This window comes from Panthera tigris, chromosome A3 (genome assembly GCF_018350195.1).
Source record: "Panthera tigris isolate Pti1 chromosome A3, P.tigris_Pti1_mat1.1, whole genome shotgun sequence".
Taxonomy (NCBI): Eukaryota; Metazoa; Chordata; class Mammalia; order Carnivora; family Felidae; genus Panthera; species Panthera tigris.
The window spans coordinates 4,600,670-4,627,427 of NC_056662.1; the positions used below are offsets into that span (position 1 = coordinate 4,600,670).

Sequence of the window (26,758 nt, forward strand, 5' to 3'; positions counted from 1 at the left end):
GAGATCCTCAAGATCACTTCTGTCAGATCCGTTACTTTACCCTGGTGGGTGAGGGGGGCAAAAACCAACCCCGATCACCCTGTTAACTGAAAATAAATATAAATAAATGGTGATCCTTTCTTTTTTTTTTTTTTCTGGCGATCCTTTCTTAAAGGGTCCCTTGCCTTGCACGTTAAGACCACCGAGCCTCCTGTCGCCACTGTCCACCGCTGGGGAGGGAAGCCCCGTGACCTTGAACGGCCCCCCGCTCCTGGGAGCAGTCGGTCTAGAGGAACATCTCGCCTCGGCCACCGGATTAAAACCCGCTGTGACTAGAAAATGCCTACGGCTCTTCTCAAGATCTGCAGAAGCCCCACAAGTCAGGGGTGATCAAGGAGGTGGGTTCTTACTTCCTGACCTTTTTGCCTAATAACATAATGGTTGGTCAGGGAATACCAGGCGATTTCCTGAAACGCCAGGGACACCTTCGGATCGTTCTACAGCCACATCGGTCGTGAGAAAACCAGTGGTGGCCGGGAACTTGGGAAGGGGAAGGCTGGGGCATGGGTGTGGGTGCTAAGACCATGATCTGTGTGGACAACCTGAACCTCTGGACTTGCGTTTAAGTTTCTGGAAACGACTTCAAAGTCACTTCTAAAGACACATTTTATGTGACTGATCCAAATAAAACATAGCACATTTAATGAGGTCACGCTCTTCACAAACTTCTCAGGAGAGGTACAAAACAATGGAAAAGCCATCGAAAATTATACAAAGACCATCAGAACTATACTGGCGTCTCAAGACCAAGTAAAAACATGAACAAGTTGAGCTTTCAAAGCTATCATCGCTTTCCACATTGTTCTACAGTTCCGGGAATATATTCGAGCACCATAGTGATAATAGGTAAGAAAACGGCAAAGTCCCACTCGGGCGATCTGATTCATGCTCGCACGAATGAGGGACTTCTAATCAAGATTTTCACCATCTGTCGGAACGTGCTTACTTTCTGGGCATGTTAAGTAGCAACGCAAGAGCCGATAAATCATACCCCTGGTGGAATATTTTACTTTGAAATGGAGTGATGTTTGGTTAATAATTTGAGATCCGCTAATCCTAAATGGGGTGACCCATTTAGAATGGCCTCTGTGTAAATTCACAGTTCATTAAATGGTGGCTAGTTTGAACAGGTCATTATGTAGTTAGTGCATAAGTAATGGATTGAGCAAGGATGGCTGGGGACGAGGACAGGGGCACACTGGCTGATTCTGGCGACTTTCATGACACGGCCAAGCTTCCCTTTTTCATGTTTTCAGGTGAGGTTGCTTCAAATCACCAACTTTTAAATTTAGGTGGTTTTGTTTGGTAACCCCTTTTGGTTTACAGTAGAAAATGCAGTGCACAGACTCTAAATGAGGAATAGTCCATTTACGATTAATTTAAACTTATGAAGCTGTTTTAACTGGCCCATCTAAATGTGTTAATTAACATCAATGATGGTTTCTTATTTTTCACACTTTGTTACTCTGATCATTAACAGTGATGGAAAAGCTAAATTAAGTTAATGGGGAACGGATTATAAATTCTTAAAGGACTTCTCAGTTTGTTTTCAACTGGAAAATATACAGAGAAAGATGAAGAGGCATTTTTACCTCTACTCATAAATTTTTGGTACCAAATTTCTTAAAAACCAGATGGTTTTTAAAAAACGTTTCCAAAAATTATTTTTACATGCTGCTCAGACATGACTGCTAAAAAAATAGCATATGCACATACAACATCGAACAGCTTGCGGAGTGCCTGTAAACATTCAACTCATTTTCTCTTTCTAAAAAAAATATATATTATAACTGATGACAGAACTCAATCTCTATTCTGCAGCAGCATCAAAGGTCCTTAAACTCTTGACAATGAAGGAGAAACAGCAGCTCATCCCCCTGCTGGAGCACGACCGTGACGAGGGGTCCAGGCAGGCGCTCGCCGCCCCCACGGGGTCCGCAGCCCGCGCCTCCGCTGTGCCCGCAGGGCGGCCGACCCCTCGCGCCCGGGAGCGCACACGGGTGGCCCACGTGGCCGCACGGCCGCCTAGCGAGACTTCACGCTGATCAGGACAACAATGAGGACAATGATGATGACAAATAATATTAAAATCACAAGCATCTTCCGATTCTTCTTCTGATACTGCTCTGCCTACGGAAAGAGGAGGGGAGAGAGGCCGTCATTTCCCCGAAAGGCCAAATAGCAAGCCCGCCCGCCTCCGGTTCTGGGCTCGCGGGTCCGTCTGCCTAACCGGCGTCTCCGCCACGGGCTACGTCAGCAGAATCCCGCCCGCCAATTCCGGCACAATTAATCGACACGAGCGGACGAGTGCCACGGTCCCGGAGCCACCCATCTCCCCCGGGGTTGCCCCAGAGCCCGGGCCCGGGATCCGCCGTCATGCAAAGGCTGGCAGGAGGAGTCCACGGCTCTGCCTCAGGGCCGGGCCGACCCGCTTCCCCGCCTGCTCCCACCGTCGGCGACGAGCCACTCTTTCCACCCGAGCCTCCCGTTCCTGGACACGGTTCCTCGGACGGACGTGTACCTCCTTCACCATGACGCCCGACAACTGGCTACGGTTCCCCCGTGGGACTGACGGCCCCCCAGAGGGTGTTTTCCGCCTCCCCTGACTTTGGAAACAAGAGCACACCCCTCCTTTGAGCCGGGAATGGGAAGGAGTGAGCCACGGGTAGCAAGTGCAGAGAGAGACCCCCCCCCCCGGCCCCCGCGGTCCCCCCTCCCCGTGCTTCTGCCGGCACCACAGGCAGGCGCCTGCCGAGCCCCGCACCCTCCTGCACACCGCACCCTCCTGTACACCGCACCCGCACACGTCAGCCTGGAGGCCGGGAGAGGGGGCGGACACGCGGCCCGCCTCGGCTTCTCGGGGACTGGCCCAGAGAAAGGAAGAGCACGCCCTGCGCTTCCCCGGGGGCAGCTGGGGGGGTGGCTACTTCACAGGGAAGGACAAGAAGGCGGCAGCTTGATGGCCACGTCTGCCCAGAAGATCCGGCCCCTTCTGTCTTACTTCCATGCTCCCCGCCAACCTTCTGACTGGTAGTTCTGCTTCCTAAGTGAACCCACCTACCCCCTGGGAGCCACTCGTCCACCAGGAGGAAACCGCGGCCTAGACGGGTCGGACCGTCTTGACAGTCGGGCCCGTGCGCGGCCACCCCCGAGGCTCCATCGGCCCCGGAGGAGGTGACGGCCGGCTAACGGCCAGCCACGCTGCTGACAGAACGTGACGGGAGAGGGAACACGGGGCTGGCTCACTTCTCTGACAAGGAACCCGGAACGCCAGGGGAGCCGGTGCCGCACGGGACTTAAAAACCTCTCAAAATGATTCATGAAGTAGACCCTGAAACAACGTTCTTAGTTCCCCCTGGATCTGTACGCTCCTGCGGAGAAAGCTTTGCCCGTGGTCTGTGTTCTATCAGAGGACACGTTTCACTAGTTTTTATTGAACAAACTCTAACAACAGCGTATCAGAAGCTGGGTATTACAGAGTCGGCAGTCACCCCCGTACGCGAGGCTGGCGGCAAAACGAGTCCGCAAGCTTCGAGCCCTCGGCCCGTCTGAGGCGGGCCTCTTGTTCCCGCCAGGTGCCGGGAGTCTCACTCCCACCCTGCCGCGGCAGCGAGCGCCAAGGGCTTCTGCTCAGACCTCGGCAGGCGTCCCCTTCTGTGCACCCGACACCGCCCGGCCGGGGAGCAGCCAGCTTCCGCAAAGCGACAGAGCGGTACGTTAGTGGACTGGAAAAATGCTCATGCTGTGGCTCCAAATGTCACTGGGTCTCAAAGATACAAGGAAACGGACAGAAATCTATCTCCTTTGTGAAGCGTCCTCGTCCCTCTCAAAGCACACAGGCCCCTAGTCACACACGAGATCCACTCGGCTGCACGTGTGTGTTTCTCATCACTGACGACCAGGCTTCGAAGACGCTTCCCGTTTATTTTTAACAAGTATCATGAAAGATCTTCCCGAAAGAGCTACCTTCCCAGCAGAGACTAAGGGAGCTAGCCTCACGTCAACAAACGACTCTTTTCTCAACGTAGCACACAGAGACACCGTGGCAACTAGAAGGGAGAATGAGACTTTATCTGCTCCAGAATGACCCTCCAGCAGCAATCCATCAGAAGGGCGTCACAACAAGAGAGCCCCGAGTCAGCACCAACGAGCCAACAGAATGTTCGACGCGCGTCGAACAGATGCCCGTTCCCCTGACTTCCTGAAACGAGATTCAAAGAGCGAGATGCTTTCTGACAGAAAGAAAAGCCCAACTGCTTTATAATTTCCTGTCACGGGAGGGAGTTCTCAGCAACGTCAGGCCCACGTGTCAGGTGCACCTCGAACCGTTTCCTGCCGGGCAAGGGCAACGACCGCCACGGCCGGCCCCACACAAGCCGCTGGTGTGCGTCCCTGTGCTGCTACACGGAGGGTCCTCCTGGGAAGCCTTGGTGTCTGAGAACAGTTCCTCGAGTTCTAGGTTACTGAAACATCCGACATTACCTTGTGAAGCTGCTTCAGGCCGTCTTTGGTTTTGATGCAGGACTGCTCGACATTATAGTCAATTCTATCAAGGACTGTACCCTGAGTAAGAAATGACAGTTACAGACCATCAACAACCCCAACGGGAAAAACGGAACTTCAAAAATGAGAAAGGCACACTGCAGACATCGTTACGCACAGGATTATCTGTCTTACTTAACCGGGTGGTAAAGGTGCACATGGAAAGCTCTGGAATCCATCCCCAAGCGATATTAGGCACTCAATGGCAGAGTGCTGTGTTAGTTACAATAAAGTCTACCTGGTGAGACAGAAATACTGACACACTGAGATTTCTTTTTTGGATTTAGCCACGCTAAGATATGCCACATTCAGACTTACTGGGGCTTTAACAAACACACGGTTCAGTGGAAATAGGCTCTGAGAGGCGAAGGGCTGACTTCTGTGCCCATCCGCTGCGTAAATACTTGGATGCGGGTAAGCAGAGAACGCGGGTTAAACTAGACCCAGCCACGATTAGGCCTGGAAATTGCCGATCACGTCTACACACGTCAACGCAGGCTTCCATGGGTCGGAGCAAAGACAGTGAGCTCCAGTCCGCCGCGTCAAATTATACCTTTGCCTCCAGGAGAATTCTGGTTTTAATTGTGTAATCTCTCGGTTCACACAGAAAGGAGGGAACACCAGGCTACATGCAAGAACAGGGCTCTTAATGGAACACGCTGGATCAGTAGAGATAGCAAGAGCAGTTCCTTGGGAACCACGGGAGTAATTACTGTAACTAGATCTTCCACAGCCTCAACACTCCATTCTGCAGCTGGTGGCAGGGGATCAGGACCCAAATCCCCGCTGGCAAGATAATAAAACCCCGTAATCAGATTGTAACAGCGAACAAACAATTTAATTCTACTTGAAAGCTAGTGGTTCCCGTTGCCATTACGCAGTAACCTGCCAAAATTAGAAGGGAAACTTTATCTACTGCCAGAATCATTGCTGAGTGGGGGGCACCAGACCCCCAAAGCGGGGTGGTCCCCTGAGCATCCTCGGAGTTCGGTGGGAGAATAGGAGACCTTTTGATATTTGTTTTTTACTTCAAAAAAAAAAAAAAACAAAGAAAGAAACAAAGCTCTCAGTGTTTTTATGGGGAGTGGCGTTAGCACGTGTACGTAATCTGCACGCGTACCTATGTAAACGTGCACGCACACGCGTACATACGTGCACACGTGGGGGGAGAGGGGCAAATTCTGTTCCCCGACGGGAATGCAGAACCAGAAGTCTGAAGAAGGACCCGAGGTACGGCAGGAAAACTCAATGACGAGGGAGCTAGACCGCGTACCTGCTCCACGATCATCGCTCCTAAGTCCCTAAAGATTTCATTCAGGTCCGAAATGGATTGCACGATCTGGCGTATCTCCCGCTCCCTCTCCTCCACCATCAGCGTGTTCTGTTCCACCAGCAGTAACTGGTCATCTGTGAAACCCTAGCGAAACAAAACATACAGGATGTGTACGTTAGGGTCCGCCCCCGCCCCCCGCCCCGCCTCCAGAAAGGGATGGTGTGTGATGTTAGACGTAATTCAAAGAACGAATTCCGGAAACACTTCCACAAAGCAGGTAAACAACACACAAGCACTGATTCTTCCCTGACAGGCGAGATCCAAACTCCTAAAACACGCCGCAGGGTCTCAAGCACGACCGGCCCGAGCAGGGGACGCGGGTGAACCCACGTGGGCCGCTCCGCAAGGGCCGAGGAGCAAAACCGGCGGGATGAACCCTGCGCTTCTCTGGGCTCTTCCCCCAGGGGGGTGGGCACACTGCTTTCCTGGAGGTTCCGGAAGGCAAGACCGCCAGGCCTCCTCGTAGCCTCTGCAGAGGGAGAAGCGGTACGGCCCCCACGACCGCTCCTCCAACTGCTGCACAGACTCTACCTGAAGCAGCGCTGACCCATCTCACCGCACACAAGCCAACGGTCTATGAAGAGAAGGAACGGAGCGGAGCGCGGGTGTGGAGCGGTCAGTTCTGCAGCCCCTTCACGTACCCGGTCATAGAGAGTATTATCGTCTCCATCATCCATTAGTGGCACTGCTGTATCAAAAAAATGCTGGGATCTTTCCTCTCGGTTCTTCATGCCTATCATAGATAGGAATTCACTTTACTGGAATACGTAAACCGTCCTGGTTACTGCTCCGCCATTAAAAAGGGGAAATCTGGAGTGAAACTCAACAGTCAAAATGGAGATACTCTCAGCAGCTTTAAAAGAAGCCTATCTCCAACAGAGGTGGGGGGGGGGGGAGAGTAAAGATCATAAACATAAAACAATATGCAAGCATTTGGCGTTTTTCAAGACGAAAATCACACTGCAAATGGGTACCATTCACTCGACGCCAAGTGAGTGACAAAAGGACACTGAAACCATCTGAGCATCTCTAAGTGAGGCAGAAATATTTAATCTCACTGCTGTTACAAAACATTTTTTTAAAAAAATCGTATTTCTCTCCAGAAGCATCTCTAGTAACAATTCCAAATGGCCCTAATCAAGTTTTAGAAGTAATAAAATTAAAATACAAATATGCCAGTTGTCAGATGGAGGGGGAACTAGGTTTTTTTTGTTTTTGTTTTTGTTTTTGTTTTTGAGTGTGTGGGGATATTACTGATTACAGTGGTAATATGGAAAAACCTAGTTTATGAGGTAATTCGAACGCGGACGTGGCTGACACCAGACTTCCCGCTGTTCGGGAAGAAAGGGCAGGGCGGGCTGAGAGGATCACTGGCCAGGACAGCCAGCGGCCAGCATTTCACCCACTCCCAGAAAAGATTTTCAGGCACTCGAATACTTTAGTCGTTTTGCAAATACGAAGCTTCCGCGTGATTGCAACTTTTTACCTCCGCGTTCGCGCTGTCCTCCAACCCCACATCTGGGAAGCTACGGGCCTCGCCAATGTGCTAGAACGCTTTTCACATTGTTCGAGCTTGGCAAAGAGTAAGTTTTGTTTTTGCCGCATGTGAACTGTTCTGACACCCCGTCCTCGGCCTCGGTCCGGGCATCATTTCACACGGTGTGTGTGTGTTGGGGGTGGGGGGGGGGTCCCTTTCGTTGCATAAGCTGTGAAACGTGCTCAAGGGGTGGCGATGGAGGGCTCGGGACGAAATGGAGAACTAGCGGCCAAAAGGAAGGATGGAGACAAAAAGCGGTCCTAGTGCCGGAACTTTCATGCCTCGAAATCCCGTCCGTGACTCCCGGGGACACTCACGTCTGAGGTAGCCCGACTGCGCGTGCCGGAAGCTGGCCGACAGCTCCTGCAGGGCCTGGGCCAGGGAGGCCACGACGTTGCGAAGGAGCCGCTCCTCCTGGTCGGAGCGGGCCCTGCGGGCCCGGCCGGGCAGAGCCTGCACGGCTCGCTGGCACCTGTGGAAGAGCTGGGAGAAGGAGGCCACGGCTCCCGGCGAGCCGTGGAGGAGGGGCCTGAGTGCCACTGCCGCTGCGCTCGCGGGTCTGAGAGCCGGGAGAGGCTCTGTTCGCACAGGCCGGCGTCACCCAAGGCGCACAGGCCAAAGCAACCCGAGGCTCCGAGGCTCCCAGGCGTGGCCAAACGCTGTGGGCGGGGCGGGGCACACACCCCCTCCGGCCCTTCGCCCGGCCACGCGCCGCTCTGGGACTACGGTCCTCTCCCCAGGCCCCCGCCACCACCCCGAGGCTGCAGTTACTGTTACTGTTCCCGCTTTGCCGACGAGAACACCGGGAGGCAGAGGGAGCAAAGGGAGCAAAGGGGAGCCGCGGCGCGGACCCCCTGCGAAGAGCCAGGACCCAAACATCCCAGCGCCCAGAACCTCTGAGCGCCAGGGGATTTAAACAAGTAAACGATGTAAACACTAAGGTTTCCCCACTGCTCAGATTATTTAAAAAGTACTCAAATTTGGGGTGCCTGGGTGGCTCAGTCGGTTAAGCGTCCCACTTGGGTGTAGGTCATGATCTCACGGTTCGTGGGTGGGAGCCCCATGTCGGGCTCTGTGCTGACAGCTCGGAGCCTGGAGCTTGCTGCGGATTCTGTGTCTCCCTCTCTCTCTCTCTCTCCCTGTCCTTCTCCTGCTCAGTCAGTGTCTCTCTCTCTCTCTCTTTCAAATAAATACACACTTTTTTTAATTGCTCAAATTTAACATTTTACAAGGAATGTTTCTAGGGTGCTAAGTTTCTTGAAGATGCTAACACACTCCAGCCTCGGGCAGCGCAAGTTCCCAATCTTTTCCGATTACGAGGACCATTTTGTAACATGAACAATTTGTAAGCACTAACACAAGAAGGTATACATCTCTAGATCAAGTGACTGAACTCGGCAATGCTCTGAGTTTATTTTTAAATCAGCTCACGGTGGCAGGTGCCGACAACTGGGGAAACAGTCCCCACTCGTCTGAGACACGGGCTGATAACCTGGGGGAGCCCGGGGTCTCAAGTCTCTTGGTGGGCTGTGGGCTGGGAAGCGTAAGTCTGGGGAAGGGAGGTGCGATCTGAGAGCTGTGCCACGCTCCGGCCTCTGAGGGGGCCGGGAACTGCCCACTCCGGCCTGGGGACCCGGTCCCACCCTCACCTGAGTGATCTCTTGGGCGGTGATTTCAATGGCGTGTTCCTGCTCACTGCTGTCGTCCAGGGTGGGCCTGTTTAAATGCTGGTCGTGAAGGCTGGCTAATTCCTTCATTTTCTGTTTGATGCGGCCAACGTCGTACTGTATCTACGCAAACGAAACCACCAAAACTGCAGTGCCGCCTGCCAGGCATCTGTCTGCCTCTGAGACGATCAGCTACACTCTAGAGCACAGGGTCCGGGCTTCAGCCAACTTGTAGTCTCACCGACGTGTGAGCGACTTTGCATTCAGGTTATCGGAATTCAAACCCCACTGCTCGTGACATGGTGCTCGAGTCTCTCTCTCTCTAATCCAGGCCATTCCCACTGGAGCCCAAATCGCCGGCTCACACCCCCTTTTCCGGTGGGGTGTAAGGCGAGCGACCCGAAGGCGGGATTACTTCCAGGTGCCTGCGTTCACCGTGTCGTCACGCTTCTTACGGCAAAAGCACCTTTACACGTGTCGGCGTCATACCGTTACTTAAAAAAATAGGATCGTGTGAAACTAACATTCCACTTACTTCGTCCACTCCGTCCACCCATTTAGGGGGCGACCGCTTTGTCACGCCGACTGCTGCTTCTGGATCTAAGCTAATGCCCGACACCAGAGCCATACGGTCGTCGGCAAGCTACAGGGAGAGAAAGGGACATGGGAAAAAAGTTACTCAGGTTCCATTTTGATAAGCACACTCTCACACCCTTTTAAATGTCACTCCCTGAGAAGACCAAGAAATGTAGGAGTAAGTGCACTTGCCTGTGTCACAAGCTTGCTTTGGTACTGCTAGCATTTGGGATTGTTTTCCTATCTTTTCATGCACCAGTTCTTAATTTTCTCGGACATACTTGTGAACATGAATTTGACTTGATCTGGCTATAGAGATGTAATAAAAAAAATCAACAGAAGAGCCTTAACACAAAGACCTCTCATTACCAGTACTACGTATGGACAGGATGGCATGAACCTCGACAATTAATGCGAGCGGATACAAGTTAAAAAAAAAAAATAAACGAGGCTACAAACGGAAGTCACACAAAGTGTTCAGTAGGAGCAAGGTTTACTTACACACGTTTCGCTTCTTTTGGAAACGGGACTGAGCCAGTCACCTTGGTCACAAGGTCATTAACCGTGTGATAAAATGTATCAAAGAACGCCTGAAACGATCGGCGAATCACCCGCCATGCAAAAGCAACCCTCAAAAATCTCAACGCGAGTCTGCCCGTCGCCTCCTTTCTTCAGTTCAGGGTCCACACGCGGTGTTTTCACTTGTTTTGAAATGATACCCAGAGCTCTGGTCCTTTTCCCGGGTCTCAGACACCGGCTTCGAAAACCCCGAAGACCCGGGGAGGGAAGGCCGGGCCTGGCTGAGTTAAGCCGCTGGCCTGCCTTGAGGCAGTGAACGGGTTGAGAGCCATCTGGAGGTGCCCTCCGGAGTTCAGAATTTATAAATGCCAGTTTCCAAAGATCCAGATGATGATTGAAAAATAATGGAAAACAGTAATATAAAAGTCTTTTACAGGTAATACTTTGTAAATGCCCTAAACCATACTGTGGAATTGGGTGAAGAATTTATGTTGCTTTTCTCTCCCCCCTTCCTTGCATGTACCTAAAGTTATGCTTTCATTCATTCAGCAAATACTTGTTTGCTTTTCTAATAAAGAAACAAGACAAAATTTAAAAATCAACAGATAAAGGGGAAAAAATGTGACATAAGCAAAAACCTACATTCAAAGAATTCTTCTATCCTAATTCTTCTATGCTAAACCGTTTACAGAAAAATTCCTACAAGCAAATTGGCATCTCGCAGCTGCCCCCCCCACCCCCCCCCCCCGCCCCTGCCAGGCCCTGCCCCCACGGGCTTAGGACATTCTGTGTGTTCCCAGATCACACCGCGTGCAGTGACCACACCGAAGACACCAGAACCCTCGTAACTGCTCCCTGAGCGTCTCTGAGTCGTGATTAAGTCACCAGCATCCAGCCACCGCGTGGACCCTACAGGACCACAGAGTCATCTCAGGTCACAGACAAACTGTGTGGCATCCGACCTGCACAATCTGGGGCGCTGGGTCCATAAAGTGGCAATTCTCAACCACAGCCACCCTGTTTGTTTTCAAGAGTTCACCAATAGGAATCTTATATTCTTTTTATTGTTTTAATCCTCACGGAAACTAGGTGAGCTAGGAACTGTTATTCCAATCTATAAATGAGGAAATTGAAACTCAGAAAAGTTAAGTAGCTTGCCCAAGGTCACAGAGCTATTATGTGACAGATTAAAACTGGGTCCAATGACTCCAGAGGCCCCATCTCCCCCACGGGCTGCCACTCATTTTGGCAGGCCCGTGAAATAGAATTGCAATCTGCTAAGAAAACGAATCAGGAGAGCAAGCCCTCAGACTGAAACACCACCACAAAACACAGTCCCGGATCCACCCCCCGCCGAACCGTACCAGGGAGAGAGGACCAGCTCCCAGTGAGCACAAGAGTCTCAACATAAAGCGGCCTCTCTCACCGACCACCTGCGGGTACAGCAACGGGGCTCAGACCTCATCGTACACAGAGCAGGAAGAGACCGGGAGGAGGCGAGCTGTTTATTCCTCAGACTCCTGCTCTGAAGTCACGGAAAGGTATGCAACTCTGCACAGCACATACTGACCAAGGCAGGAGGGAGGCCACACGGCCAACTCGTGCGGGACACGGAGCTGTGGGTCTCCTGGAGCAGAACCCGAACTCAAACCTCCAGCTGTTTATACAAAGCAAACCCCAAAACTGCTAAGGCACCTCTTCATGGGTCACAGGATTTCCTCGATGCTGGCTTAGTATCTAATCGACCATATTTTATCAGTATATCGTTTTCAATAGAGTAATACTTTATGTAGGCTCTTAAGCTCATGACCTTTTTTGTACTGTTTTCACTGTTTATAAAAATACATTAAACTAAAAAAGATACAGAGGTGGTATTCATCTAAATTTACCTGCGTAGTAATCAGCATCGACTTTTCCGAAACAAATCAACTCTTCTGAAACTTCGATCACGCGTGAAGTCAGCTGAAGTGGACCCACCTCTTTTAAGCGGTACCCAGTTTTACCCAAGAGTTGTGTCCGCCCCCCCCCCAAATGCGTATAAGTTAAAACTGGGGCCAACACGTTCTCTTTCAACGCTCTGAGGAAGCTTGCTAATTAGGAGATCCTTACCCGAAAATGACAGATCCCAGCTCAAAAAGCTGGCCCTGGCTTCCCCACATTGGATCAGGATTTTGCCAGTAAGATAGTCTATGCAGTCTTTGGGGCTGCAAACTTTAAATATTGGAAAAATTGTCCCTTTCCTCATATAGTCTATAGCCATAGCTCGTCCTGATAAAGAAATTCAGCAGTACTCAGATGAAATGTGTCCTTTATTTTACCAGTATGAATTCAAAATGAAAAAAAAAAACCCCACATCGTTTTGAGAAGGGAAAAACATAATTGAAGAGAAATGTCAACTACCTGAAATAGAAACAAATATGAACATTAACAAAATCTATGTTACATGCAAAACAATCACCCCCTTTCAACCTCACTTCACATTTGAAAACATGTTTTCTTATTTTCTTAAGATCCAGGATGATCCTGTCAGTTTTCAAGTTGCCCTTTCGGTCAAGATAGGCTTTTTAAAAAACTGCCAGATTTTTTATTCTCCTTGCTTATCCTTGCTGAATTTCAACTTAGTCCCCTCTCTGAATATATGATGATCCTGGTCTATAAAGCTTTTCTAAAATGAACTTGTGCTTCTGAGATAAAAACAAAAACAAAAACTTTTCTCTATTTTTTAAATAAAAAAAAAAATCAGTAAAAATTCTGAGGAGAATTTCAGAATTCTTGTCTTTGATTTGGGGCTCTGATTTGGGGGTGCGCTGGACCCGGGGTCATCGATGCAGGAAAATTCCAACAGATGTTCAAAACCGCACGCCCACAGGGCTCCTTGCTGGTTTCCCTACAGTCACCTTTGCCCTTGGTCCACTTTAGATGCCGACACTTGTCCCTTAAAGAGCACCAGGCAGCACGGACAAGTTCCCGATCTACGAAAGGAACGCGCGCACACGCATCCTCTTCTTATAAATCCGGCTGCCGCAAATCTAGAGCCTTTCTACTCTTTGGAAACCCTGCCTTTACAAGAAGGCTGATTTGGTGTACCGTAAGATTAAGGACATAGCAAAGCCTCCGCAGAGATTAGCAAAGTCTGACGTATGCCCCCCCCCCACCCCCTATCTGAACACAAATAAAATAAACTAAGTTCCGTCATAATGGATTGGTAACGAGAAACAATACTGACAATTCTGGATGGTTTGTGGCAGCGGGCACTTAGCAAGTCCTGAAGGGACGCTGAAACTCACAGCCTGGCCGCTCTCGCCTCCACGTGAGACAACCCAGGGGTGTGTATGATGAAGTCAGACCACAAGCGCGACTCGCTGGGCTCGAGATGGCTGGGGGACTTTGCTCACAGATGGTTAGGCTTCAGAGACCTCAGGTTTTTGAGGGAGTAAAAAAGCACGTGGATAAAAAAGAATCAGGGGGTGTCAGCACTGCAGTGTGTCTGATTTTTCAATCTGTGATCATTTAAATAGTGACTAATTTTTCTGGTTGTGAGACACTAAATGTCCAAAAGAGACACTTAATTTTTAAGTGTGTGAAAAATAAACAACAGAAAGATACAAAAAGAAAAGAGAACAAAAACAAAGATCAGAGAATCCTACCACCCAGATATAAATGCTGCTGGTTTCACGGATTTTCCTTTTCTCTCAACTATCGTTCACACCCTTAAAACTCAGGCAGCAATGATGGCCTGTGCTGTCGGTGCCGTCCTTCCACTGACTGGAGCCCTGTACCCCAACAACAAGCCTTCGGAGGGGACTGCCCCCTGTTGTACAAACATGGACACTAAGCCCGCCCCCCTGGGTAGAGACTTTCCAAGCAGGTGACCGGCGGGCCCAGCCTGCGGCCCCCATGTCCCCACTATGTCACCGTGCCCTGCCCAGGATAAAGACCCAACGGCTTGGGAGACGACTTTGTTATAGGAAGAGAAGTAGATGAGAGCAGGGAACAAAGCAGAGGGCCAGACACTTCTCTGGGTAAGAAAGTAAACGGCGGGTGTGCTTCCTCCTTAGGGACACCCCACTGCTACTTGTGGAGAAAGACGCAGAGCGGGATCCCCAGGGCGCAGATTTTCAAGTTGATCCGGGCAGAATGACAGTCTACCGTGGGCACCCTGTAAGGTGCCACCAGATGGCTTCACTCTGGGAGACCCAAGGGATGCGGTCAGGAAATTCTGCTCAGGCCTCAACTCCAGAGGGGTGGGCTTCTAACTCACGCCCAGAACCCGTGTGTCACTCTCACTATCCCCAGAAGACGCCGACCCCAAGCCCTGCGGCAGTTGTGGTGAAGCAGGGTTCCCCTCCCCAAGCCCCAACGCCCCCAGCTCCTAACCCGGCACCTGGAGCGGAACGGTAAGAAATGTGCCACTGTAATTAGCTGGGTCAACAACAAACACAAGCAATGAACGAAGTAGACAAAACCCAGGTCACGTACGATTCTGGAAGCTAACTTCACAAAAGATACAACGGTCCTGGACAGAGGACAAGAAGGGCCAAGTGAAGTGCTCACGAGGACGAGGTGGCCATGTGGACCCAGAATGAAGGCTGACTGAGTCTAGAGAATCCCAACAGCACGGGAGTCGCGTGGGGCCAAGTGGCCCTCCGGGCGGCGTCTCTGGTGACAGGATGTGGAGACCCCCTTTAAACACCCAGAAGCTAAGAAGAAAAGCAGCAGGGCCTGCTGGTTCCCACTGTGGGTAGCCAGTTTCTGAAGAGGGAGGCAAGACTGGAACTCGGCTCCCGGGGCAGACCCCTAAGTGACATGACCGTAGATGTGCTCCTCACATGGAAAGTGGCCAGTGTTTCTTTGACTTCTGTTCTTCTGGGGTTTGTTACCTATCCCCCATCTCACACTTCCTTCTGGGAGCCGTAGCCCCCAACTGTTCAAGAAGGGGCTGCATCTAATCTAAAAGGCCTCCGCTCTCAGCCCCAGGCCTTCATGCCTTTCGAGTCTGGTCGGCAAACCCAGGCACATCCTGTCCACCGTGCCCCAGAGACGCTTAACTCCACTGTCGGGGAGCTGCAGCCACTTCCTAGCTCTCCAGGGCTGGGGCCCCGGCCCGGGCCCGGTGCTGGCAGGGAGGCCAAGACACCGGGATCAATGAGCTACTCGCTTAAGGGTAGCTGTTTTTAAATAGTAGGGTTTTTTCTGTTTTGTTTTAATATATTTTTTTAAACATTTATTCATTTTTTAGAGACAGAGTGTGAGAAGGGGAGGGGCAGAGAGCGGGGTGGGGGTGGGGGGTGGAGGGGACACAGAATCCGAAGCAGGCTCCGGGCTCTGAGCTGTCAGCACAGAGTCTGACGCGGGGCTCGAACCCATGGACCGTGAGATCATGACCTGAGCCGAAGCCGGACGCTCAACCGACGGAGCCACCCGGGCGCCCCAAATACTAGTCGTTTTTTAACGGCAGAAGTAGTGCACGCACAGGTTTTAAAAGCAGATATCCAACCTAAGAAAAGGGTATGCGATAGAGAGGAAGTTTCTCTTCCATCCCAGACTTTTCCTGGAAGGGATCCACTGTTAACTGTTTACTTTGTCTCTTCAGAGATTTCTAAGCACACCCGAGTGTGAATGGGAGTTGCTCTTCTCAAAAACAAAACCCAGAAGAGCGGGAACCGCAGCTTCCACGCTAGTTTGCATCAGGCTCCTTCCCACTCAGTGATGCGTCCCGGAGCTCAGTCGGCTGCGGCCCCACGGATGGACCGCGCTCTTCGAGGTACAGGGAATCAGGATGCTATCCAATTTCTTTAACCAGCTCTCGACGAAGGCTATGCAGCAGGTTGTTCCCCATGTGTTCCTACTACTGACTCGTTAAAACAGCGTGTAGAACGTACAGGGGGATCTTCATCTACTAGTTAGGAGCTCCACTGGTGCTGACGACAGTCACCCAAATCCCACCTCGGTGGTCCTATCCGAATTGCAGTAAACAAAACCCCAAAATACCTCCTCTCTGTTACTTTTTAAAAGGTCTACCCTCAGGAAAAAATATCTTTATCCTTCCACAGCAGAAATGGGTCAGAGAGACACAAGACTGACAGCCACAGTTCAATCCCCTTTTACCTCGACCCTTTCATTAGCGCCTCTAGACTACAGTGCTAGGAACGTGCACCCTGTCCGACTTCTCGGTGAGTTGCTAGTTAAGTCTTGAAAAGGCCGAACGTGCACTGCTGGGAAGGGAAGGGGGCAAAGAGGGGACCCCGCAATGACGAGCACACACAGAGGGTCGCCGGCCTCACCCTGGCACGTGACCGTGACCGTGACCGTGAAGCCTCCCCGGCGGGCCCCCAGGTTGTGAGCCCGCTTCCTTGCGGCTCTCGCCAGACAGACACCACGTCCTCCACACTCTACCTGAGCAGCCTTGCTTCGCAGAAAGCAAGCAGCATGCTTCGCAGAAAGCAGGGGGTTATACACACAATCCTAAAAACGATCTGGCTTTTTGTAAGTTCAAGAAAAGGCTCACTCAACCTTTACTATTTATTTCTCAAGTTGAGACACTTTCCCAAGCGTAGCAAATAATTGTTCCTTAAACTCTTCTCTAAGCCACCAATTTACCTGGGGTGAAAATATATTAAGACATCCTGAAGATCAAACTGATAAACACAACAATTATGAGTAATCAAAAGAAACGCTAAAATGTATATCAGCTCTGTTAGTATTCTGTATATGACCAAAGATTTCAAAAAAAAAAAAAAGACATAATTTTATTAACTAACATACAGAAATATTCAAAACACAATACCTCGTCCAGCTCCTGAAGAGACATGTTGTTCCCATCAGTCCCATCCAGTTAGGGATAGCAAAAAAGAAAGAAGGATGGGGACAGACAGATAAGGCATGGTCAGTTCAGAAACACTTTGATTTTAAACAGCTCTAAAGTTGACTAAAAATAAAGATCCACTAACCAAGGCATTTAAAAAATCTCCCCCTTTTGATTGCTCCTTTAAAAAAAAAAGAAAAAAAGCTACATCAATACACATGTATTTTTTTTTTTATTTACCGTGATTGCTGTTTCGGTGAATGAGATAGGAAACAATAAGCAGTTGTAAAAATTAAAATACCATAAAGCAAATAAAATACACTTGCTTTAGTCTCCCAACAATATAATGCTAATCTGTTCGATCAGTATCAAATACCACATACAATATTCTAAATTTCCCTTAGGAAGATACAATAATTTGAGAGCAAAGCTAAAATGCAGTTTTACCAGGTCAAATAAGTGTATGTTTCAGCATGTAAATGAGCCCTGCAAATGCAGCAGAATTAGCAAATGGACAACCCACAGAAATGGTCTATGGCTGTGTTCAGATCATATTGGAGTGACCACACGTGTAAGGTCTCTACAAATGCAATCCCGCAGACGCGGCTTTATCCGCGGTAATAAGCCAGCCGAGAAACCCTTCTTCCCCGGAGAGAGACACAGGTGGTAAGAGAAAAGAAAAACTCTCCCCATTTGCTTGCCATTTATTATTATTAGTCTAGAAAGCACACAGTTATTGGTAAAGCTATTATCAAAGCGAGTAAACAAAACAAAACAAAACGAGAACGAGAGATTTTCCTGAGGGGGGAACAGGGAGGAAGAAGCACCCGCAGCCAGAGGATTAAGTTTCAGTTGAAAACTAAAGGTTCTTTTTTAGATCGACACGGAACTCTAGCTTCTGAACAGATATTTACCAATGACAGATAATCTGAAGAACTAGGTCTTTTTTTTTTTTTACTTTTTTGTGTTATTGATCACTGAAATAATTTGTGGTAAATTTCAATCACCAACTGTGTTTTTTTTTTTATGTTCAGCAGTAAATTTAGAAAATTGAAAAACGTAAGTTCCTTATTTAAAAATTAGTAGTGCAAATGAAACTGGTCTGTCAGGACCAAAATATTATTAAACAATGACAGTAATAAAAAGTGTAATCAAGCAGTATTCCTCCACGTAAAAATTCAATTAGCTGACATTATAAAGCTGCAAGTCGTCTTCATTCCTTCTACAACTTGCCACGAGAACAAAGAGAATGATATTTATATACACACCCTGCCATAACAGGAGTACTAGAAAATTTTAATAGAGAAGACAGTGTCAAATGGAAATCTGATTTAATTACCTTTTGCTTTAAGAAGAAACAAAGACAATGTTCTTATTTTTTAAGAGCTTAACATTTTCATGCAGAAAGCACTGCATTGTTTTTATTAATAGAACAGGACAGAGGGCAGAACCCCTAAGTTCGGTATCTCAGCCTGTACCTCTGTCCCTTCTGCAGTGGCTACTTGGCATCGAATCTTCGAACAAAGTACCACTGCGAGCCTCGGGTAAGGTCTCTGCTACACGTGAGCCTGTCCTCTTGGATTATTAACCCAGCACACACCCTGATCTTTCGGTTTTTACAATTACTGGCTGATAAGAGGTGAAATCAGAATCACGGACTAGATAAAGCCTCTTTTTGTTGTAAGTAAGAAAACTAAGCTGCAGAATGTATAAATCCATTTTCCCAGCGTCACAGAGCTTTATGGCTCAGAAGAGGACGACAGACCCAGGTGTTCAGGCCTCTTCCCTGCCCCCCCCCCCCCAGCATCTCTAATTTTATTAACAATTCAGGAAATTATTAGTGATAGTCAGCTACTACCGTAACACATCGGGAATTAAATTCAGAGGTCAGCTTCCCAAAGAGTCCCCACCTACCTCCCCCCCCCCATTTTGCTACTTAAAAATAGAGGGTGTTCAAAACTCCCCCTGCCATCAAATTACCAGAAAATCTGGTCAAGAAACAAATTAAAACATTTAGAATTACCATGAGGAAAAACCAAAATACAGCCAAATGAAAACACGTTACTACACATCACCACCTTCTAAATCTTTACAATGTCTAAATCTAGGTTTTTGCCCTGCCAATGGCATATAACCAAGCAAATATTGAAAACTCCAAGCAGCATGTGGAATTTATAGTCTAACGAACTTTCTACATAAAACTGAAAAATAAGTGGAAACCCATCTGTGTTTACTCAGGAAGTCTGGAAAAGTTGAGCAAAATGACTTGGAAGTACAGGTCTATGCTATCGTGATATTTACTTTATTTCCGTTCCTGCCAAAATAAAAGTTTGCTTCTCTTTTATCCAACAAAGTACCCTTATTCTCAAGTAAGCCTCGCTGCTCAAAGGGAATCTTTAGAGGCAGGAAAGCAAACAGCTCTAAAGAGAAATATACAATGATTTCATACTTGGATTCTAAAGACAGAGGACTAATTTTCCAACAGAGTCAGTGTGGACTAGAACCTTCAATATGCTAGTAAAAACGCAGTTATGCGTGGCTGGAAAGCAAGACACAGAAAGATGCTATCCTACTGTAAGGAAGAAACACCCCCAAGACTTAAACAATGGGTCCTTCCACATTCTGGGATGTGCAGCGACAAACAGTACTGCAGCCCAGTGGGTTAGCACAGGGCTCGGGAGCCAGGTTGGCCCGAGGCCCCACCCCAGCTCCCGGACTCTCTAGGTGGGGGGCACTGGACAAGCTCCCTAACGCCCTCCAAACCTTAGTTCCCTCATCTGTATCGTGAGAAAAACAACAACACCCGTGTGACAAGAGCTCTGTGAGGCTGCATACAGAAGGTGCCCACATGCCCGGAGCCCAGAGCCAGGCACATAGTAAGCTCTCAATAAATCTCGGCTTAACGTTACAGTCAAGACTGAAGGACTTCAGGTTTCTTATTACCTTAGTTAATCCTCAGTATCTTTTCTCCCCCTAAAGCACACCATGTTTTTTTGAAAATAATGTGGTTTCAAACTAATCTAAGACCAATTAACTCCAGCTTCCATTGATAGATTACGCATTATTTTAAAGCACAGGATAGATCAGGCAAGTCACCACTAACCAAGTGGCTCCAAACCCTCTCTTAGACCCATTCCAGACCAAAGGCATCATATGGCACCTCATCAAGATCAGAACAGCAACTCAACAACTACTTTTCATTCATTCGTTTGAGACTTCACACATTTTCCTGAATGATTATTTTACTTTGTAAATTCATTTGAGCTCCTTAAAGCCAAGCTGCCTGTAACTGCTTGAGTGAGGCGGTGCCTTCAACCCTGCGCTTGGCTGATACAACGTCAAAGTTAGGTCAGCGACGTACTGGAGCCACTTCCAAGGATTTTTGCACGACGCTGGCCTAGCGGGCACAGCGACGTTGTTGACTACTTCTCCTTTTCAAATTGAAGCTAGGGCTCCTAGGGCTGTGTGCCTTGGTCAGGGGAAACCACGCACTGGACCAGAACTCAAGAAGGCATTGTTGAATCCATACGGCCCTCAGAAATCGCCTAACTCAAACCCCTCAACTTATGAATAAGGCAAAAGATGTCGGAAGAGACCAAGGAGCCTAAAGACACATTCTGAGAGTCAGCCACAGAGTGAGACTTAACCCTAAATTGCCAGACTCAGAGTCCAGTGCTCTTTTCCTTTATTTCACACTGCCGTGAGGCACAACAATGATGGGGAATCTAGGACCGAGGCCCAAACACAATGAATGAGAAACGCCAACAATTGCATTTTGCTGCAAGTCTAAAAAACAAAACAAAACAAAACAAAACAAACAAAATCAACCCCTGTCTGTTTCTAACAATTAGTTTTACCAATACCAATACAAGCAAAACCACAATTAAGGAGAATTTGGTTCAGCTCTGGCTGCTAAACTTTCAAAGGCATAGAGAAAAACTAGATTTCATTCACAGGCAAGAAACTTAACCAGGCTGTGTCAGCCGGGGCTGCTGAGCTGGATAGAGAAAGCTCTCGGCGAGGAGAAGGCTGCAGGGTTACCAGGCAGAAGAAGGAAGAGGCTTCCCGTGTCAGAGACCCTGAGGGCCAGAACCAGGGCTAGGACCACAGGATACAAGGTACAGACTTGGGGTTCATGCAGGCAAAGGCTGTTTGGGACTGACTGGCTGCTGGGTTCCCCTGTAGCCATCACAGAATGTGGTCGAGGAAGGGAGGCATAAGGGTTATCACAGCTGGGATGTCGGGTCAAGGATCTTTAGGTCTCTGCTGGCCCTGGGGACTCGGCTTGCTTTGTCGCTGCACATCCTCCTTAAATTCCTGCTTAGCTGTGACATATTTGCCTGAATGCTGCATCAACCTGTTTCAGCATGCGTGTGTACGGGCGCACAGGGCAAGCCCACCGTCGCCACCAGAGAACTTCTGGTTTTTTTCCCCTTAAACTAGGATGCAGTGAAATGCATGTTTAAGTTTCTTGAACGATATGGCTTTGGGTGTCCTGTGTTTTGAGGTGTGTGAGGTACACACGTGCACACAACCTTCTAATCAAATCAAAAAAATCACAGCCTTTTCCTTCAATAAGGATGTGAAAATTCAGCTTTAAAACTTGAAAACAAAAACCCCCTAGCCCCCCTCCCCCAAACTAGCAGTTCGATGTGATTTTTTGATTTATTTTGGGTTGTGTGTGAGGTAACAAACACACATGGAAATCTACTTCTGCAGCTTTTTCTTCTAACTGGGAACTAGAAATTTCAGGTTATGATTTTTTTAAATTAAACTCTAGAATTTAGCTGCTTCCCTTTTCATGAATCTGAGTTTTATCAGATATTTACAAACTGCCTCCTTTTAATTATTTTGCTCACGTTTTTAATATGCCCTGTATATATCTTTTAAGTTTTCATTTATAATTTTTCAAACATACTGAAAAATATGTAAAATGTATGTATAATGTCACTCCACATATTCATCAGTAGACTTAACAACCAGTAACATTTTGCCTTATTTGTTTCATTTGTGGGGGGTTAAATATACAAAGTGGCATTTTATTCATTTCACTACTCAACATTTCAGTAGGTATCTCTAATAAAATTAACAAATTTGATGAATTATGATTAGCTTAATTAACTAATTATTTCTTAATGTCACCTAAGACCCAGTCCATATTCAAATATAAAACTTTGATTTTGTTTGATTTGCTACATGGTTTTGAAATTTGCAATTCAGAAATGAGGTGTTAAATTTTCTATGAGCTAGACATGCAGTGAAAAATGCTGCAGAAGTTACTGGATAAAGTTTTAAAAAATTGTGTTAGACATGGCTCCCCCCCCCCAAATGCTTATAGCACTTTTCCAACTTCCAGAAAAGTTGAAAAAATCATACCTCTACTTAGTCATGTTAACATCTTGTCATGTTTGATTTTGTGTGTGTGTGTGTGTGTGTGTGTGTGTGTGTGTGTGTGTGCAGAACAGTTTCTGGTGAATTGATTGTAAGCAGACTGAAGATGTGTTACTTCACCCCTGAACACTTGAGAAAAATTTGACATGCCATGGTTTTCTTAATGCACACAATTAAAAATATTACTAGGTGGGGCTTTTTAATTCTAACTTAAGCAAACCATTTTTGTTTACTTGCAAATTCTATTTTTTAGATAGTCTGAATTGATTACAAGGATATTTTAAATGATCTGATTGCTTATAGGCTGAGAAAAATTTCAGAGACTAATATCATTATGTAACATTTTAAATGGTGAAACATACAGAAAATATCGTTCTAATGTTCTGACTTAGATATGTATAGTTTGATTCAGAAACCTATTTTCCAGAAATTGCCTGAGTTAGCTAAATATATCTATACCTTCTTTGACATATCTAATTTTCCAAATTATAGACTTTAGCCATCCATGTTTAATTATTTGACTTAGCTTATACATGTATTTTCTAATGGCCTACCTTAGAAAACCAATTTAAAAATCGGTCTGACTCAGAGATGCACTTTTAAAAAGCTGCCCGGCTCAGACACCAGGTTTTTAAACTGTCTGACTTAATGATTAATAATAATAATAAAAGTCTCATGTTACCCAACAGTTCAGGGTGTTTTGAACTTTATACGATGAAAAATTTAAAAGCAAACAACGTTGTTTCAATAAATTAAAACCGATACCTTAGAAACATTAACCCGAGTTTTGGTTCTGTTGTTCACCCCCCCCCGCCCCCCCATCAGGTAGCATAAAACCAAGCATTTGAGGAATATGCAATTTTTACATCTTATTTGATAAAACTAAAGTTCCACTGAGGAATTTTATTAATTCAATTTCTACTCTCTAATTCTTGGCTTATTTCAGAGCATTCTTTTCAAAAAATCAGCACTGGAATTAGCCCGTTTTCATTCGGTACAATACAATTTCTTCTTCAGTTTATAAATGCAAAAAACAACTTCAAATTCTTAAGTAAATACAAATCTAAACATACTCCGTCCCTGTTTTCTACGCCTTTTGACCTGAATTTGCACGATTTTATTCCTGAAACTGTGCACACGCGGCTTACAACAGCTTTTCCATAGAAGCAATATGGCCAAAGACATTTTCCACTTGTGAGTTACAAAAAGGAAAAACTGTCTTTGTCACTCATCAAGACACATGGCATGATTTTTCTGAAGCATTCAGTAAGGCCATAAAGGAAAAAAAATAAAAGGTAATACGGTCCCTAATAGGTGAAATAACTGTGAGGTCCCCAGCGCTGGATATTTCAAGTATAGTCCCTCAGAGTCTGGTTTGGGGGTGACTTTATTTCCTTCATCCTCCAAGGCTGCTTCTATTCAAACCTAGCCTGTTTATAGCAAGGAGTAACACCCCCCCCCCCCCCCCACTACAAACTAGTTTCCTAACTTCACTTTTCAATTTAAGATCTTCCAGAGCTAATCACCGTCTTGGACAGACCATGCAGCCCGGGCCCTGATTTACCAGAGCAAGAAAGAGCCAGAAACTGAAGCTCAGAAAAGGTAAGTAGACCTCGACAAAAACAAACAAAAAAAGCCCCTCGGCAATCTTCCCAGGCCCTCCCTCTAAAAGATCCTACCGCTGCGCTAAAGAAAGGTTCAGGTTAATTAAATCAAAAAGCATGTGCTATTCTGAAGGTTAATTTTCACATACATACATGTTTGGTTTTTTTTTTTAAAGTTCGAATGGAGGGAGAAGCTTAATTTCCTGTCTGGGAAATGGAAAACGAAGAACCCAGCACCTTAGTCTCCCAAACAGGAGCCCCCAGGAAAAACAGTGAAGCAATTATTCCTAGGGAACAGGGCCCCACACAGGGCCGCGAGGCCATTAAAAGAAAACGGGTGAAACAACAACAACAACACACACACACCCCCACACCCCAACTGCTTCCTCATTTGGGGGAGGGTGTCGTGCATTTGCAAAGATACGGGCTCGGCGATCTTGCAACCCAAAGTGAGGCTCCGTATGGGAGGGGGGGAGGGCGGGGGCTTAAACACAAAACGAGACAAAAAGGCTTCCGGAAGGCCCCAATTTTTCCAAATCTCCGGGTTAAAACACATGTAAATCGGAGGCGGCCGGTCGGGCAGTGACGCCCGGGGCGGGCGGGAGGCGGGGGAGGAGGGCTGCGGAAGTGAAGAGAGAGAGAGAGAGAGGGCAAAGGCAGAGGTGGAGCAGGGGCCTAAAACTGTTTTTGTTTTTGCTTTTTCTTCCCCATCCAGGGTTATACACGTCCCCGGCCCCTCGCCCAGAGACCTTCCACTTCCGATTAGTCTTAGTCTTATTCTTCTTCTTCTCTTTTTTTTTTAAACAGAGAGACAGACAAGAGACAGACAGACAGGCAGAGCCGCTGTGCACACGGTGCGTGTGTCGGAGGCCGCCGGGAGACTCACCGCAGCAATGCTACGTGAATGCAGAGGGCTGGAGGTGGTGTGACTACTCACTTGCTCGGCTAACAGCTGCCGGTTTTGGATGGAATTATTCCGCAACAACAAGAAAGCGTCGGTTAAACGCCTGGTGGCCATGTCTCACCCTTTGTGACCCCCCGCTCAGGGGCCCCCCGCCCACTTAGCACTCCTGGTTTGTTCACTTTTCTTGCTCTTGGCCTGGCCGGGTCGGGCCCACCCTTCACAGACACCTGCCTGGACAAGGCCTCGAGCCAGGCGGGCTCGAGACCCCTCCCCAAATAACCACCTCGGCTTTCCAATTGTCTGACTCCCCCTACTCAAGGCCTGCCTTCGATCTCTAAGCACTTAAATCCCCCCAATCCTCGCCTCGCTAGCCAACGTCCCAGAGACCCCACCCCAATCCAACCTTGGATCTACAAGCGTCTCACTCGCCAATCCGGCGGTGGACTGGGAGGCCCTGAAGCCCCCTACCCCCCTTAGTCTCGGAGACCCCCCCAGGGGCTGGGCCCCCTACCCCTAACTTGGCTCACACGTGTCCAGGCCGTGCCCTGGAGGGGGGGGGGGGCTGCCTGTGACTCAGTTTCCCCACCAGAGGCCTGGCCTGGGCCTCCTTTGGACAAGCCGAGGCAAGGCCTGGGCCCTGAACTCCAGGGCGCCTGGTACTCCCTTCTTGGGCCTCGTCTGGGCCTGCTGAGGCCCGGGCCCGACCTCCTGACCCCGTCCCTCTCTGGGCGGCCCGGTCCTCCACTGCCACAGCGGCCTGCCGGCCTCCAGGAGGGCAGCAGGGCCTGCCTCCCCGGCCTCCTCACTCCTCTTCTCCGGCTCCCTCCATCCCCGGATCTGACTGCAGCTCAGCCCCGGGCCGTTTCCGTGCTGTGGTCCCGGGTTCTGGCGTCCCCCCTGGCCCTCTTCCTGTCCGTCCCTCGCGAGTGCCCCCCTGCGACGTTCGCAAGGCCTGCTCGCAACGTTCCGGGCGCGGGAGCTCCCTGCCCCAGCCCTGCCCCGGGGCACGGGAGCGCTCCGCCCTCTCCCGGGGTGCTCCCGGGGCGCCCGCTTTCCCCCGGCCCGCACCGGGCCCGGGGCTCGGGGGGCGCGCCGGCGGGCGGGCCCGAGCCTCCGGAGCGCGGCCCCCGGGGCTGCAGAGCGCCGCCGGGGGCCTTGGCGCGCGCATTAGAGTGGAGTTGAGCGGCAGGCAAATTTGGGCGCCGACACGGGCGAAGTTTGAGGCGCGCTCGGAGTTGGGGCGGGAGAGGAAAAGTTGGAGACGACTGCCTCTGGAGGCCGAGCACGCTCCACTGCAGGCGGCGGCTCCGGCTCGCTTTTTTTTTTTTTTTTCTTTTTTTTCAATTCTGTGAAAAAAAAAAAAAAGAAAAAAAAAGAAAAAGATGTATCCGAAAAACAACCAGGAGGAAAAAAAAAAAAAAAAAAAAAAAAAGCCAAGCCAGAGCTGCAGGCCGCCCGGGGCCGAGCCGCCGCCGGCAGTCGGGGGTCGTGGGGGGCGCCCGCCCTCCCTCCCCGGCCGCCGCTTTCTGTAGGGGGCACTGCAGGGTTGTGCAATCTCGAGTGGGAAAGTTCCCCGAAACTTTGACGGCCCCCCACCCTCCTTCCCCGAACGCCGTTTCCCTGCGCGGAGGGGCCCGGGCCCCGCGCCCCACCGTCGCCCCGACGGTCTCCCCGCGCGCCTCGCTGTCCGGCCGGCCCGGGGCAGGGCTGGGGGGGGTGGGGGGGTGGGAGGGTGTCCGGGCAGGGGCCCCGCGGGGTACCGGGAGGCCCGAGCCCCGCCGGGCGTGTGACCCGGGGCCGAGGCCCGAGCCGGGCGCCGCGGCGGGGACGTGGGCTGGGGA

The 26,758-nt window shown here is 49.0% G+C and overlaps 1 protein-coding gene across 6 annotated transcripts; it reads right to left on the bottom strand.

Moving 5' to 3' along the window:
• Positions 1 to 116: 116 nt before the first annotated feature.
• On the bottom strand, positions 117 to 25,888 carry STX16 (syntaxin 16). Of its 6 annotated transcripts, none has more exons than XM_042980059.1 (10): positions 24,951 to 25,029; positions 17,001 to 17,012; positions 9,887 to 10,003; positions 9,654 to 9,761; positions 9,101 to 9,241; positions 7,769 to 7,934; positions 6,556 to 6,647; positions 5,855 to 5,998; positions 4,522 to 4,602; positions 117 to 2,169 (listed from the first exon to the last, which is right to left on the bottom strand). In XM_042980059.1, exons 4-10 carry the CDS (start codon positions 9,744 to 9,746, stop codon positions 2,065 to 2,067), a joined length of 822 nt encoding a protein of 273 aa, XP_042835993.1. In that variant the 5' UTR covers positions 9,747 to 9,761; positions 9,887 to 10,003; positions 17,001 to 17,012; positions 24,951 to 25,029; the 3' UTR covers positions 117 to 2,064. The 6 variants fall into 6 exon arrangements, with proteins under 6 accessions (XP_042835993.1, XP_042835992.1, XP_042835987.1 ...); XM_042980058.1 differs by having other exon boundaries at positions 24,900 to 24,968; XM_042980053.1 differs by lacking the exon at positions 9,887 to 10,003 and having other exon boundaries at positions 24,900 to 25,888.
• Between the last annotated feature and the right edge of the window lie 870 nt (positions 25,889 to 26,758).

Coding starts and splice junctions, on each gene's coding strand:
- STX16 (XM_042980053.1), bottom strand. CDS start 25,031: ATGGCCACCAGGCGTTTAACCGACGCTTTCTTGTTGTTGCGGAATAAT. Junction 5,999..6,555: donor ATAATACTCTCTATGACCGG/GTACGTGAAGGG, acceptor TTGTTTCGCTAG/GGTTTCACAGATGACCAGTT. Junction 4,603..5,854: donor GAGCGATGATCGTGGAGCAG/GTACGCGGTCTA, acceptor TTTCTTACTCAG/GGTACAGTCCTTGATAGAAT.